At 39.9% G+C, this 15,974-nt stretch overlaps 2 protein-coding genes across 10 annotated transcripts in view; one reads left to right on the top strand and one right to left on the bottom strand.

The window, feature by feature from the left end:
- Window positions 1-7,626, top strand: part of map1ab (microtubule-associated protein 1Ab) — a 64,948-nt gene extending 57,322 nt beyond the window's left edge. The window contains exons 9-11 of the mRNA XM_063906142.1: window positions 496-1,817; window positions 2,584-2,816; window positions 3,775-7,626. Of these exons, the coding sequence (XP_063762212.1) occupies window positions 496-1,817; window positions 2,584-2,816; window positions 3,775-3,930 (1,711 nt within the window). The 3' untranslated portion in view covers window positions 3,931-7,626. The remainder of the gene's footprint in view (window positions 1-495; window positions 1,818-2,583; window positions 2,817-3,774) is intronic.
- Window positions 7,627-12,332: 4,706 nt separating this feature from the next.
- The window catches only part of ppip5k1b (diphosphoinositol pentakisphosphate kinase 1b), a 48,159-nt gene continuing 44,517 nt past the window's right edge, over window positions 12,333-15,974 (bottom strand). For all 9 annotated transcript variants that reach the window (XM_063902253.1, XM_063902269.1, XM_063902288.1 and 6 more), the window contains one exon: window positions 12,333-14,319. In XM_063902253.1, coding sequence (XP_063758323.1) covers window positions 14,228-14,319 — 92 coding nt within the window. In that variant the 3' untranslated portion in view covers window positions 12,333-14,227. The remainder of the gene's footprint in view (window positions 14,320-15,974) is intronic.

Genomic DNA, 15,974 nt, shown 5'->3' with positions numbered 1-15,974 from the left:
GATAGTTTTTATATGCTAGAAACTAGAATGACTACATCCGCCGCGGCACCTTCTTTACAAAGTATTGAACAAGTCAAAGTGTCAGAGGGTTTATCCTCAGCAGAGGCTTGCTTTGATGTCTCTCCCCTCCAAAGGGCTGACTCGTCTGACAAGGTATACCAAGATTCATCAGAAGAAGAGGAGCCTGTTACACTTGAAATGGAGGACAGCACCCTACCATGTCGTATTGGATGTCAAACTATCAAAGTAGCTGGGCAAGAGCAGAGTTTTTCATCAATAACTGAGTCGTATGTGGTTGATAGTACCACTCACACCACAGAGACGAAGACAATCACCTCTACTTCTGTGTCTAAACCTGAAACATCGCAACAGACAGCCTCACTTCCTTCACTGAGTGACAGTGGAGCCAGCATAACCACATGTGCCACGACAGAGGTGTCCAAAACAATGGAGGTAAAAGAGGAAAAGACCAACGCAGCTATCGCACCTTTGAAGGAAGACGCAAACGGTGTCAGGGAGTGATGAAAACGCAGAGACGGCTAAAGACAGTGAAAGCATGATGTGTAAAGACAGCACAGAGGAGAAGAAGGCAACCACTGATACAAAGATGTGTGGAAAAGCAGGAGATTGTAAGAAAGACAAGGAGGAGAAGAGCTCTTCGGAAAAGCCACCAGAGAGATTATTGGAAAGGAGAAGGAGCAGTATATCTGATTGGGAGCTACTACAAAGGCCTGAAGACTGCCCAAGTGCCCCTCCTCCAGGTTACAGGGATGACGATGAGGATGAAGAGGATGAGGAAGCGATGGAATGGATGACTAGTGCCCACGGGACCTCTATGTCCTCCTCAAAAGATGCCTATCACACAGAAACATCCAGCCAAGGAGCAGCAAGGGCGGATCGTCCTTCTGACTTGAACACCGGAGCCACCTCCTCTTCCTCACATCCAGGCTACTCCTCCTGCGAATACAAACACCGCAAAGGAGACCTTTCTCCATCGTTCATCAACCCCAGCCCTCATCCGCTCTCCAGTGACGAGGGCGAGGGCCAGGAGGAAGATCGCAGTGACCATTCACAGGAAGGGGACGAGGACGAGCAGGAGCAACACTCTGTCAAAAGGAGGTCGCACAAGCAGAAGTCCCACCACACTCAGAGTCATCATGGAGACTCCGGACAGGGCCCTCAGCAGCTGCCCGGCCCCATGTCTTCTGGTTTGGCTGTGACTTTAGCTGGAGAGGAAACTCCTCCCACATCAGTGAGCGAGTCGTTACCTTCACAGTCGGATTCTGACGTCCCTCCAGGAACCGAAGAGTGTCCGTCCATAACAGCTGAAGGGAATCTGGACTCAGACGAGGACGCTGAACATCTTCCCGTGGACAAATTATCTGCAGCTGCGGCCGGTCATCATCCTTCATCACCCAGGACATCGCAGAAGACTCATGATCCCGCTCCAACCCCGATGAAGGACCCTTATCCCCACCCTCCGCACCCAGATGTGTGCATGGTGGATCCAGAATCTCTTCTCAACGATCACAGCAGCACAGAGAAACTTCTTAAAAAGGAGCACAAAACCACCAAGGGCCTCAGAAAGAGCAAACCCAAGTCGGCATCCCCTTCCCGTAAGGGTGAAGTCAGGAAGAGGTCCTCTACTCCATCGAAACAGGCCTCCAAGGACTCCTCCTCACCTCGATCAGCGTCCCTGAAGAGGAAGGACACGGACAGAAGCTCCAGGCTGATCAAGATGTCTGAGACTCAAGGCTCCAGGACTGAGATCCTCAGTCCGGGGAAAGGCTTGGTTAATGGTGTCAAGAGCAGTTCAGGTTTGTTAACATCTTCACATCCAAAACATGATAGGATCTTACTGTAATTTGGTTCCTGGGCACATTCATCACAGCCTTCAACCCCGATAAAGGCTCAACAGACAAAAGAAATGACTATTTTATTTACCAAGACAGCGCTTCTTTCTTTAAGACAGTAAATTAAAGAAAATATTCAATTGACTTTAAACCTTTAGTCACATTTACATGCTCATTTAGAAAATTATAATGCAACCTAAACAACAACAACGGGTCCTCTCCAGTTATCTGAATAACTTAAGCTCTCACTGGAGATACACCTGACTACACCAACAGATAAAGTACTGTACTTGTATTAGAATCCATTTAAGGAGAGTTGTACATCATCAGTTTATCACTTATATCCAAGGTTTGCAAATAAAAACGGTTCATTTCAATATTTCTAGATCTAGGTTTCTTTGTTATACTTGTTATTTGGGGCGTTGATGCGATCAAAGACTTGAACTCTGACTTTCTATTTGCAACTATTTTAAGTCTGCACTTGATAATGTCAGGTTACAAGGAACAATGATGTATTTCTCATTAAACAGCAAATATCTTAAAAGTGAAGGACGTGCATTACGATGATGGATGTGCAGCGGATTATTCTCAGTGCTATTCTTCAGAGGAACTGATTTCTATGAATAAATTATTGAACAGAATATCATTTCTTCAGTTGAAGACAAAGTTGATCTTTGCCACTGCAGTGCCAGTTCTTTTAATCACCTCCTCATGCTGTTCTCACCTTCAGGTAACAACTCCCAGAAAACTGGCTCTGTTGTTCCCGCTGGACCCCCCATCTATGTCGACCTGGCCTATGTGCCCAACCACTGCAGTGCCAAGAACGTGGACCAGGAGTTCTTCAAGAGAGTGCGAGCGGCGTACTACGTGGTGAGCGGGAACGACCCGGGCAGCGGAGAGCCGAGCCGTGGAGTCCTGGACTCCCTGCTGGAGGGCAAAGCTCAGTGGGGCTCCAATTTACAGGTAATGACCTCCATGTCACGCCGCTTAGCCTGTCACGCACAGTGTGTTGGAAAGTTAGCCAGTTAGTGTGTGTGGGAGAGAAACTCACAGGGATTTCAGCCTTTGTCGACCATTTACATGCACCAAACCTATATAAGGCTTTACAAGAAAGGGAAAAAACCCTAAAAAGTATAATATATGGCCTCTTCAAAACCCAGTCTATGTTCTTAACATGTCAGCACCACTTTCACAAACACTTTGATCATGAGGTTGAACAACTGAAAAGTCCTACTTTGTGATAACTACCTATATCATTGTGATGCATTTGCAAATAACAAACTGCAAACAGTGATGATAGGATCCCTTCCTCATTCACCAGTACAGTGCTGCATTGTTCTGTGTATATATATATATATATAAAAATATAGAACATTAATCATCCTCTCTAAGCTAGCACAGTGCTAGCTTAGAGAGGATGATTAATGTTCTATATTTTTTCTGACCTTGCAAATATCTGAGTCAGCATGCAGCATCAACTTGTACAAGAACCTAAAATATCCTCTGTTCCTGGCTCACTCGCTCAGCTTAGCTACTTGACTGAGCTTGCAGGTCCATCTGAAGATACGTAAAATACAAAATTGCTAGGACAGTGTGGGCCCTTTGACTTTTTTCTGTGTTCTATTGAAAATGCCCCCTCATATCCCTCTAATTTTGTATCGCAGACTGAAAACTCTCCTGTTTCGACTGCATCTTTGCTGAGAAACAGAAAAACAAAACGAAAAAACCTCTCTTTTGTGCGCAGCACTTACAAAGGATTTAACTTTAGGTTAAGCTAATGGAGAAGCACTCAATGTGGTTGGGTTTATAGATAGGAGTACCTGCAGGACTTTTGCTTTTTGAGTTTGTTTCTTCATGATTGAATATTATTGTAAGTCGCTTTGGATCAAAGCGTCAGCTAAATGTAATGTGTCCCCTTCAGGTGACTCTGATCCCGACCCACGACACAGAGGTGACCCGGGACTGGTACCAGCAGACCCACGAGAAGCAGCAGGACCTGAACATCATGGTTCTGGCCTCCAGCAGCACCGTCGTCATGCAGGACGAGTCCTTTCCCGCCTGCAAGATCGAGTTCTGAGCTTCACGAGCCCCGCTCTGATCCCCCCCCCCCATCATCTCTTCTCACTCACAGCAGAGCGACCAGCACTCTCTGCTTCTTCAAAGCTTCTCGCTCTCAAATGCATTTGCTGCAGCACTCAATGCACTAAATTCTGTTCGCTGAAATCAAAGTCAAAACATTGGGTTTATGCTTTCATGTGGCAGTTAGGTTATCATGCAAATATTAACATAGTTTATATGCCCTAAAACACTCCTCCACTAGCTCTTACAATCTGGGTGAGAACACCTTTTCAATAACACAACGATGCTTTGTTTCCCTCGTATCTCAGATGATATGTTTTCAGCCACAGTCACACGACAGATTAGTAGTTCTTAAACTGTTGGCTTGACTCCTAATTAACTCAGAAATATAATAATCTTAGATCCTAATCTAAAGTTAAAATCCAAGTGAACCCGTGATCGAAAATGTGTTTAGATTGTATTCACCGTGTTGACCAAAGAGGAGACGTTCCTCTGTTTATTTTCCATGATAAAAAAACCCATCATTTGCAATTCTGATCAGTAGCTTCTGGATTTACTCGATGCATACGACATCAATTGATGTAAAGTAAAAGACAAAAAAACTAAACCGTTCTTGTTATTCGTGGTGAAGTTTTAGGAGGTGCCTGAGGTTGCCACTGTTTGAGATGTTACTTCTCGGCTTTCACTCTTAAGCTGCTGCATGGTGCTTGCGTTTTAGCTCAAACTGCGTAGAGGTTGAATCCTTTCTTTAGCCAAGTGTTGGAAGCAGTTTAGAGTAGATAGGTTACTACGCTGTTTGGCTGTGAATTCAATAGGCAGAAGGACGATGTTTGGCTCCTCTTCATCATGCTCTTTGTCGGTTGTATGAACTCCAGTACAAACGTAGGTGTCTATATCAATACAGAGGTTATGTTAAATAATTAGAAAATGTGTCTTAATGCAGGAAATGATGAGCAGTGCTTCTGATTATGCATTTGAGAAGAAGGTTTATGTAAAATTATCTGTAGTTTCCTCCTGTTCAACAACATTTTACCGCCTCTGTCAATACCATAAATCGACGAGGAAAAGAGAGTAATTTACACGTGACTAATGTAGCAACGAAAGAGAGAGTCACGCCAGTGGGAACGGCAATATATATATTTATCACTGGGGTTGTATTTCAGGAAAATGAGTGTGTGTGAAGGGTGTTACAGGAGGCGTTTTTCATGTGCCTTTAGCTTGATGTTTTGGAGAGGAGGGGCTAAGGACCAGTCAGCCATTGTGAGGCGGAGCTAGAAACCAGGGTAAAACAAAACAAGAACACAACTTTGAAATAAAGGACCAATCCATTCATACCAATACGCACAAACCGTATCCACACTCTGAAATAGTACACTCAATAACTGAAGAGCTCTTTAATCCAATTCAGCATTAATGCCACTTTTAAACAAATATGAATGTCATGGAGCGAGGTCTTGCACCTGAAAGGAATGTAAGTTTCTGAGTGTTTAGGAATCGGATGAAGTAGTTGAAGCACAGAGTGTGTGTGGTGATAGAAAATTACTTTTACCTGTATTTTAGAACAATGTCAAACTATTCTATCTTGTATATGAAGAAGCAATTACCCAATATTATCCCAGAGAAATATTTATTACAGAATGAGCATGAATGATTATGTGCTGGATGCTGATTTAAAGTGAATGTCTTTGCAATAGTTGTGTGTGATATATGACACATACGACACACACTTCTTTCTGATGGTGATGTGTTGAGTGACTCCTCTTAACTGGGTTTAGCATGAAACGTCTTTCTGCTTTTTCACAGCCGCTTTAAAGAGTCGCTCATATTTAATTTCTAACAAGGCCAACTTTTATTTATTCATTTTGATCTAAATTCAACAAAATAATTTACAAATGATTTTGTTTGATTTGTATTTTTTTGTAATAGTTACTATATTTTAAATTTTAAGAAGTACATTTCTGCCGACATGTCTCATCACTGGCTTGTTTTTTTTTCTTACTTTGTTAATATTTTGCTTTGTGAGGACTGATATGAGGCTATGGGTCGCGCCAGTCTGGGCGATGGAGGAGGGGAGGCTTGGATTTACAGAAAGGTCTTTGTCTGAGCTATTGATTCGTCCACACGTTGCCAACTAAAAGCGGAAAGGATCCTCTGCTTCTTTACTTTAACTTCACTAAATTATTTCTCTCAGTCTATATGGTTAAAACAGCTGGAGTGTGTTGTCAGCGTTTGATAGCCAGTGCCATTCCCTTTCCCTATGTAACGCTCACACTACCTTTATACCTCATCTTCCAAAGCCTCCGTGCTCTCTGCTCTGCCTGGCCTCCCTTACCATTATCCTCGTCCATTATGCACTTTCTGAGCCTTGATATGCATCTCATGCTTGTGATGATTCGGAGGCAGACTTCTTATGTTATCCCACTGGGGAGAGTTTGATGCAGGTTGTATATTAAACAGCTGGAGAACGCACAAGTACACACAGTCTGTTGGGAGTTGATGGACTGAAGGGCACACTCAGAGGAGAGGCGAGGTTTATATTGACTTAAAGTAAAAAAGTCCTTCGATGTTGTCTGGAAATATGGAGCAGATTTTGTGGAGGGTCGGATATGTTGTGTTGTTTTTAAGTTGGCAGATTCCAAATACCCAGCCTTGAGATTTTTCAAGGCATCAGTAGAACGCTGTGAATCGCTCAATACTGAACTGTATGACGACATACAGAAGCTGAATGCACTATAGAGGAGATCTATTTTTCTGAATGTTGAGTTGGGACGACCATGTGAATGGTGCTGGATCAAAAACAATAGAGAAAAAATAAATAAAAACTAAACACACCAGCCTTGACAGAAAATACAGTTTAGGGGAGCGGAGGATGAGAGCAGATACTGTCTTACGTCTCATTGCATGTGTGGTTCTGTTCAGATGGGACGGAGAGTGAGAGAGATCCCGTAACAAACACTTTAACAGAAACACAGAAATAGTTCTAAATGCAACTTTAACTTTTTCCTGAAAATGACTTGAAACACATGCAGACTAAAAAAAATAAATGGATGAATTCAAACAAAGGCCACACGTACACGTATGTACTGTGCACAGACCTGTACATATCGCTCTGGAAACAAAAAACCTGGAAGATATATAACAAACTATCCTTCTTTTAGCCGGTTTTAGTGACAATATTCAAGATAACTACACAACACAAGATACAGAATGAAATATAAATCTATCAGTTCAGTCTCATCGCCATACCTGCATTGAAATGAAGATTTCATTTGATCTCAATATGGTGTCATCTGCCCATTTAATCTCTGCATGTGATTTATTTAGTTATAATCCTGAATGTAATTGTTTAACATGGAAGTAATAATAAAAAATACAATGCTATTTTAAAGAGGTATATTTGAAAAAAGAACAAAAAAAGCTTATTGTCTTAACTGGAATACAGTAATATAATACTGGGCTGTGCTTTCATTGTTTGCCCTGTTAACATGTTGTTAAGAAAATGCTGTATTGGTAGTTCTGTTTGATTCTCTCTTTTCTTTTGCATTGTATTAATCTTAGTTATGTTCTCTTCCTCAGCGCAATATTCAATATCTCTCTGTCTCTTTAAATCTAACTTGTAAAAGTAGAACTACTTCAGATTCATTGTAAAAGGGAAACAGCCTGGTGATCATCAATAAAGTACATTTAAATCTCAGTGTGTCAAGTGTGTTTTATTTGTCTGTCTTTGTTTCTTTACGGGTCCTTTTATATATTAAGACTGTTTCTCAAAGGGATAGGGAGTAAGTGAATGCATGTAATCAATATTTAAAACAACAAAACAATCCAAGGAATCAAAATAAAGAAAACTAATTGCTAGTAATGACTAAACGAGCCATGGACATATTTGGATATGGCAGCCGTATTCAAGTGCTAACATTTAGCATGCTAACAAGGTCATTCGGCATGCAGGTGTGGAAACAAGTCTGAGTCATTTTGCACTTTCCACCAATTTAAACTTTCCCGTTTTGCATACTTTCATGTGCTTTTTGGGTGAACATCTTTTAGTTTTCTATGCAAATTACATGATCTGTGGTATCATTTACACACAAATACCATTCTTTCTAAATGTTTATTTCCAGGAACTTGCAGATAATGTTGAATCAAACAAAGTGCTGGAAATTAAAGCCTTTAGTTACAGGAATAAATGGGGAAATAATTGGATTTGTGGTAAAAAGAAAACTTTCATTTATAGCCTAATAATTCAAGTATTTTTCTTTCCAAATGAATAAACTTCAAGGGAAGTCCCGAGTCATTGATTGATATTGACATTGTGTAAATCTTTTTGATTTGAGTCGAGTCCTATGTCATCAAATCTGGGACCTTAACTCGACCCACTTGATTTTAACTTGAGTCCTGAAAAAGTAAGAAATGTCAAAAACTACAAATCAACAGTCATATTAAACCAAAGCATTTCTGTTACCATATTATTTCATCTGCAGTGTCTCCCTAATATTGTGTTGGTGTGTTTGCCCCTGAAACAAGAAAGAAATAAGTGAAACATAAAGTAATAAAGCCGTTTTTGCCTACATTTTAAAAACGTACCTCAAAATGCTGGAAGTACTGTAGCCTGATCTATCACAACATATTACTAAATTACACCTTAATGGGAGACACGGGTCTGGCTAATGATTTGTCAGGTGGAAACCCTTCAGCAGCACCGCTCATCCCTCACCCCCCACTTGTCAAAATAACTTAGCAGTTTTCTATTTGACGCTGACAGACCTCTGACTGAGCAACGAGGCAAAGATAAAACTCGATAAATGATCTCCCAGAGGAGACGCAGAGGGGATGGAGAATCAATGTGTTCTACAAAATCAACCTTGAGGTTTCCACACCTAAACCTGCGGCTGCTCCGCCCTCTGCACCGTTACAGCGCAGAGGAACGACTCCTGATTTATCCTTGTGTCTGATTTAATTCATCCCCAGAAGTCAAACACACTTATGAAAGAGCTTCGTTTCTTCACCTTCGAAGTTTCTTACGTTGATGTTTTTCCTTTAACACGTGTATTATGTCAATATTGTGCCATATTCACATTTTATTTCATAGTACATTTGTCTGTTACATTGTATTCTAAGTTATCCTTTGTATTTAATGCTCTGTATTCTTATTGTATTATCTATTTCTTTTATTTATAGTTTTCGACCCATGTGCAATGCAAGCCAATCAGTAAAGTAAATACATTTGATCTGATTTAATTAATTTATAGCTAATCTAATTTTATTTATTTAAATGTAATTTTATCTCATTTAATTTTAACAAATGTATTTCATTTTAATCATTTAAATCAAACTTTTAAATATTTTTTATATGTTTTTATTCTATTCTATTTTATTAATTAATATTTTTTTAAATTAACAATAGATAGATTATTATTTCTAATCAATCTTTATTTTTCAATATTGGTCATTTTAATTATACACATACAAACATCTTTACTCTCTTTAATCAAATCGATTCATTGCACATTGTGGCTTTAAATGTTTTGTCTATATAACTATTTCTATTCTATTGTTCTTCTATATATTTCATTTTAGGTCATTCAAAAATGGAGCGACTTTCACAAAAGACAATTTCCCTCGACATAAATAAAGTATCCTGATCCCAATCATTTAATTAATTATGGTTGATCTAATATAGGAGAGATAAGAAAGAGAAGTGAAAAACAGAAGGAGAAATGTGACCCGTGTTGAGAGCCTCCCTGTCATCTGCAGGTAGTTGTGATCCACACATTACTGCTGGCCTCGGGGTAACCATGACAATGCATTTTGACGTTAAAGGAGGGTTGTGTGTGTGTGTGTGGGCGTCCATTCTCGGTCTCCATCCTGTCGTCGGGTTTTAGACGTGGACTAACAGTTACTCCCCCTCATGTCCTCCCACTTCTCCCTTTGTGTTTACATGGAGATTTCAGGCAATTAGCCTCAGAGTAAAAGCTGAGTCACTGAACTGTGGGAGGGAAGCTGGGACACAGTGACCTGCTACAGTACAAGAGACACGTCCTCTGTGACAAAGACATGAGAAAATAAATAAAGGGTTTCTTTTAAGAGCAGGAGCCGAATCCTCTGTTCGACGAGCTTTGAGCCGTCAGCCCGGCTTTCAGACCCTATAGGTCTGGTTGCTCGGTGAAGGGGGCTCTCTGTATATGAACAAAAGTAGAAATATGTTAAAAAAGTGAAGGTTTTGTATGTCAACCATATCATGAAATAATTCAGAATTAAGTATGTCAAGAAATATGAAAGATCTAAGTACAGTCTGTTAAAAATATGATGAAAAAAAGTCAGTTTATGAAAATTCCTTTAAAAAAATGAAAAAAGTTTATAAAGGTTTTCAAAAAAAAGGAAAATAAAGTTATAGTATAGAATAACAAAAAAAAAAGTCATAGTATAATACATTTAAAAAGTCACAATATTAGATTAAGAAAAAGTCATTTTTAATCACGGTTGGAAAAGTTATAAAATACCTTAAATAGTCATTAAAAAAAGTCATGATTTAGTATGTCGAAGATACATTTTAAAAAGTCCTATTCGAAAATATCATGAAAAAAGTCATAATGTTTCAAATCTAATGGAAAAAGTCACCGTTTATATCACATGGTTGTTTACTGAGGCTCGTTTCTGTCTTCTTGTTCTTCTTCTGGAAGTTTGTTCTAAAATGAGAGACTTTAGAAACACACTTGTGCTTTTCGATTCTGCAGGATCAAAACAAAAGTGTGCCTTTTTCATTTGTACCTGCACAATATGTTGACCTTTTTCATCTCTTAAATAAAACTCAAATCAAAAAGGCCATGCAGAAGGTCTTCACCCCGAGAGACCTCTGCTGGCATTCTTCACTGAACGAAAGTAAACCCTTTTTCAGTCGAAGGTTTTAATGATTGCTTTTTGCTTCATTTCCTGGAATACAACCTGATAAAGGTCACACAACAACCGGCTGCCAAACAGCGGTCAACTTGTGAGAATGAAAGTAGCTGCTGCAGAGTGTGTGTGTGTGTGTGTGTCAGAGCTGATGGAAACAGAATGAATGGAAATGTGTGTGTGTGTAAGTGTGTGTGGGAAAAAAAAGCCTGAGAGAAGGAACATCCAGACAGAATAAATGACATCAGCTGTTGGCTTCCTGTGAGTCGCTGGTCTCTGTCTCCCCCCTCCCTCTCTCCCCTCTGTGTCTCTCTCCCATGAGGACGAGGTGTCAATTACATAATTACATCTGGGGGCGTCACCATGGCGACGTATGAGACGCAATAGGAGGAGGCATGACTCATGACTATTCTTAAAAGCTGTTTGTAGAGGAGTGTGATAAAGAAAGAGAGAGAGAGTTAGGGGTGAGGAGAAGAGGATTAGTGGGTGAGGAACATGAGAGAAGGGAAGAAAGAGAAGGGGGAGATAGGAGGAGCAACACAGGGTGGAGATTAATGAGAGGAGAAGAGAAGAGAGAAAACAAGGGGAAGGTAGAAGGATATAATGAGAGGAAACAAGGAGAGCAGAGAAGAAGAGGAAAGGTGAGAGGAGAAGATAAAAGAGGGGAGAGACAAGGAGGGATGATAGACGGAAGGGTAGGAGACAAGGACAGGAGAAGTGAGGAAACAAGAAGTGATAACAAGGAAGGAAGACTCAAGGAGAGTAGAGTTGAGGGTAGGTAAAAAGAAGAGGAGACAATGAGACTAGACAAGGAAAACGGGAGGAGACAAGGAGAGGCGACAAGAAACAAGAATCGGAGACAAGAATGTAGACAAAGATAATAGAGGGAAGGGAAAGAGACAAGGAGGTGACAAACAAGACACAAGAAGAGGAGACATGGAGAGGAGCTGCGGAGAAGTAAAACAAGAAATGAGGAGAAAGGGAAGGAAACAAGGAAAGCAGACAAAAAAAATAGTAGCGTTACGGAGAGACACTGACAGAGACAAGAAGAGTCGGGAGGCAGAAACAAGCAGAGGTGATGAGGAGGGTAAGAGAGGAAAATGAGGGTGAAAATATCAGAGGGGAGATAAATCTGGAAGAGAATAGGGAAAATAAATTGGGTGAGGAAGAAAAAACAAGAGTTTGTAAAGGAAAGGAGATAAGGAAGGAGAGGAGAGGAGATAATAGAATAGATCAAGGTGTCGCTGAGGAGGAAAAAAGGGAGGATAATGAACGAGATGAGACGGGGGAGAGGAGTGTGTCGACAGGAAGCAGTAAAAGGCTTATGAGTCTGCACTGTGGAACACACACACACACACACACACACACACACACACACACACACACACACACACACACACACACACACACACACACACACACACACACACACACACACACACACACACACACACACACACACACACACACACACACACACACACACACACACACACACACACACACACACACTTTAATTATTTTTTTTATTACATCCTACTCGTCCTCTTTCCAACATGTCAGCCCGACCTGAACCTCTAAAAGGTCAACAGATTATTGTACACATGTTTACAAACACAACTTTGTTGTCCAGCAGCACAAACACATAAACACACCTCCCCCTCTTCGGCTGACATTAAATAACACATTAAATAATCTCATAAATACACAACTGAAATTTCCTACAACAAAAATGTGGAATTAAGAAAATCTTTATCCTACTCAAATCTATAACATGAACATTAACAAACAAACAGCAGAAGTTTCCAGGTCTTGGGAGTCAGAGTTCATTTTTAATTCAACCGTTAAAGCAGGGAGATGTTTTACTACTCATATTTAGACGTTCATTATGTATATATAGACATTTCTGTATACATGTTTGCAGTGTTTGAACTTTGAACAACAACTTTTCTTTGTGTTTCATTTTTTCTTAGATTTACAGCTGAATCGACTCCCATTGGACATTTCTACCTGAAAAACCCGGCATTTTTATTTATTATACCTTAAAATAGTGAGTACACGTCATTTGGTGGAACAGCTGATAATAGCTGACATGACTCGGGTAGTTTTTTATTATGAAAAATACCATTTATACTATTTTTAGTGGTTCTTTTCCTTAAAATCTAAGATACAGCTAAACCACACGTTTTCTCTAAATCATTTTTAGATAAAAATCAGCAGGAGATCCACAGTGTCTACAAAACTATTTTAAATATTAATTTAATATTAGATTCTTCTATTTAACAGCATTTTGATTCAGCTGGCTCGAATTTACATACAATAAACACTTAAAATTGTGAAATGTTGTATAGTTTGAAAGAAATTAACACAATAATCAGGTGACAGCAAGTAACTCGATGGTTCAGAGCACTTAGATAAATCCAATTTTGATCTTGGTATTTAAATAGAGGCCGTTCTTAGGCTATCGTTTCATTCATTTGGTAACGAAAAAATTGTCTCAATAATTAAAATGGTATTTCCTATTTGTTTGAGTCATACAAAAAAGATACTGCACCGAGCTAAGAAATAGTCTGGCTCCTAAAATCTCAAGTGGTTGTTTTTACACTGACCATACAAACGAAAGCACACATGATGTGTGAACAGGCGTTTTAGTTTCGGTAGCTTTGTGCTAAGCTAACGGGCTTCATATTTAAGGCAGATGTGCTTTAATTTAACAACCAAAAACTGTTGCTTTTAACTTTAACTGTCTGCAGACTTTTGCTGCTAACAGAATATGGGCCCAGATTTCACTTGAATTTCAAAAATAGGCTGTTTGTTTTCAAGATGTGAATTACTGTGATTGGCTAGCCTCATTGTTGCAGCACAACATGAATCTCAAATGAGAATCAATGATTGCTGACACTTTGACTCAGTCTGTAATGCATTTCTGTAGTCTGAGGTCAGATATGAGGCAGCTGGTGTGTGAGATTGTGTTTGGAAAAACCACCATCAGCATTTGGGCTTAAAAACAAAAAACAAACAGGTGTTGTTGTTGTTTTCATTGTCGAGTCAGCGAAGGCAGCATCCAAATTAAACTGTAGGCACCGCTGGTCTCAGAGTTGGCTTGATGCACTGCTGGAGCTGGTTTCAGTACTGTGTCAACAAACTGAAGAGGAGGATCGAGGTAATTTCCAAATGTTCAAAGTCCAGAGTGTCCATATTTTCTCAGAGCGGGAAGCTAGGAGTCTGTGCACAGTCTCAGTGTTTTTAAACTTTAAGCAGATTCTCCTCCAGTGTTTTTTGGTGTGAATTTAAAGCAGCAGGATAGAGGAAAAGACGGGTTGAAAGCACAGTGAAAAACGCAGAAACCGAAGCCTTTAGATCTTGTCCTTAAATACCCAGAAGTCCTTGTGCTGTTTTGTGGTAGTTCACTCACTGAAGCTGAAGTTCACGCCGGGGCTCTCTGTGTTCGGGGAGGAGGGGCCCGCACTGGAAACAGCACTGGAGGGGATACTGCCATCTTTACAAAACAAATTATTAAGTCAATTATCTTGTAGTTTGAAAACACACACACTTTAATGCATGTACAGATAGTACAAACAGCTCTGACCTTAACCTGAAAACAGACACATATTTTTCCAATTGATCAGTCATTAAAGTCTGGTAGGTTCACTCTTGACTCTTCTTAGTTGTATTTGTTAATTATGGTTATTTTTGTACTGTTGGATCAGACAAAACAACCAAGATGAAGACATCAGAAAAATTGTATTGGGAGGCTGTGGCTCAGTGGGGTAGTGTGTTGATCTTCGGATCAGGGGGGAACTGGTTCAATCCCCACTTCAGTCAGCATGTCTTTGTGTCCCTGGGCAAGACACCAAATTGCTCATATTGAGTGTATGCGTGTCACTTTGGGTAAAAGCATCTAACAAGTGATATGTAATGTATTAAAAAAGTGAAATACAAATAAAACAATAACAGTGTGTAACAACTGATAAGTCCCGTTCTATTTAACACCTAAATGACTGTTTTTCAGATTTATCTTGTTGCCAGCATCTACAACTCTGCAGCTTTTTTTAAATGAAAATTAGTATCAGCAGGCAGCAGTTAGCAGCAGTTAGTGTCAGTTAGAATGAGTTAGTATCAGTTAGCAGCAGTTAGCAAGAGTTAGTAGCAGTTAGAAGGAGTTAGTAGCAGTTAGCAACAGTTAGTAGCAGTTAGCAGCAGTTAGCAACAGTTAGTAGCAGTTAGCAACATTTAGTAGCAGTTAGCAGCAGTTAGTAGCAGTTAGAAGGAGTTAGTAGCAGTTCGCAGCAGTTAGCAGCAGTTAGTAGCAGTTAGCAGCAGTTTGTAGCAGTTAGTATCAGTTAGCAGCAGTTAGCAACAGTTAACAACAGATAGCAACAGTTAGTAGGAGTTAGTAGCAGTTAGCAACAGTTAGCAACAGATAGCAACAGTTAGTAGGAGTTAGTAGCAGTTAGCAGCAGTTTGTAGCAGTTAGCAACAGTTAGTATCAGTTAGCAGCAGTTAGCAACAGTTAACAACAGATAGCAACAGTTAGTAGGAGTTAGTAGCAGTTAGCAACAGTTAGCAACAGTTAGTAGGAGTTAGTAGCAGTTAGCAACAGTTAGCAACAGATAGTAGGAGTTAGTAGCAGTTAGTAGCAGTTAGCAACAGTTAGCAACAGTTAGTATCAGTTAGCAGCAGTTAGCAGTTAGCTTCTCTAATGGAAGTAATTGTCTCTTTCTTCTTGTCCACACTGAGCGCCTGAGAGTGTTTCCTCCTGAGTGTGCGTCATGTGGAGGGACGGGAAATGAACAAAGACAGGAGGAGTGATCAGGTAGAAAAACAGAAAAGAAACCACGTCATCCCCTCGCTGCTCCATCTTTGTTGCCATGGAGAACGTCATGCAGACAGTTTTTGGGGGGGGTTCATAGATAAGGACACAACTTGTTTTATGTTATCTACACTATAAAAGGAGAAAGCATTTTGACCAGTGTTTATTATAAAGGTACATTTAGATGTTACCAGCCATAATAATGCTTTAAACCATTTTTCCAAATACTGATTACCAAATACATTTTTACAATAAAGGCTTTTAATGGTGATACATTTGCCTATTTGAATACCTATTTTCTTCCTCTTCATCCCCTTTATTGTAATTGATCTATTGTAGCA

This window comes from Eleginops maclovinus, chromosome 2 (assembly GCF_036324505.1).
Source record: "Eleginops maclovinus isolate JMC-PN-2008 ecotype Puerto Natales chromosome 2, JC_Emac_rtc_rv5, whole genome shotgun sequence".
Classification (NCBI taxonomy): Eukaryota; Metazoa; Chordata; class Actinopteri; order Perciformes; family Eleginopidae; genus Eleginops; species Eleginops maclovinus.
Note: the sequence above shows the minus strand (reverse complement) of the source record. Positions and strands in the feature narration are given on the sequence as shown.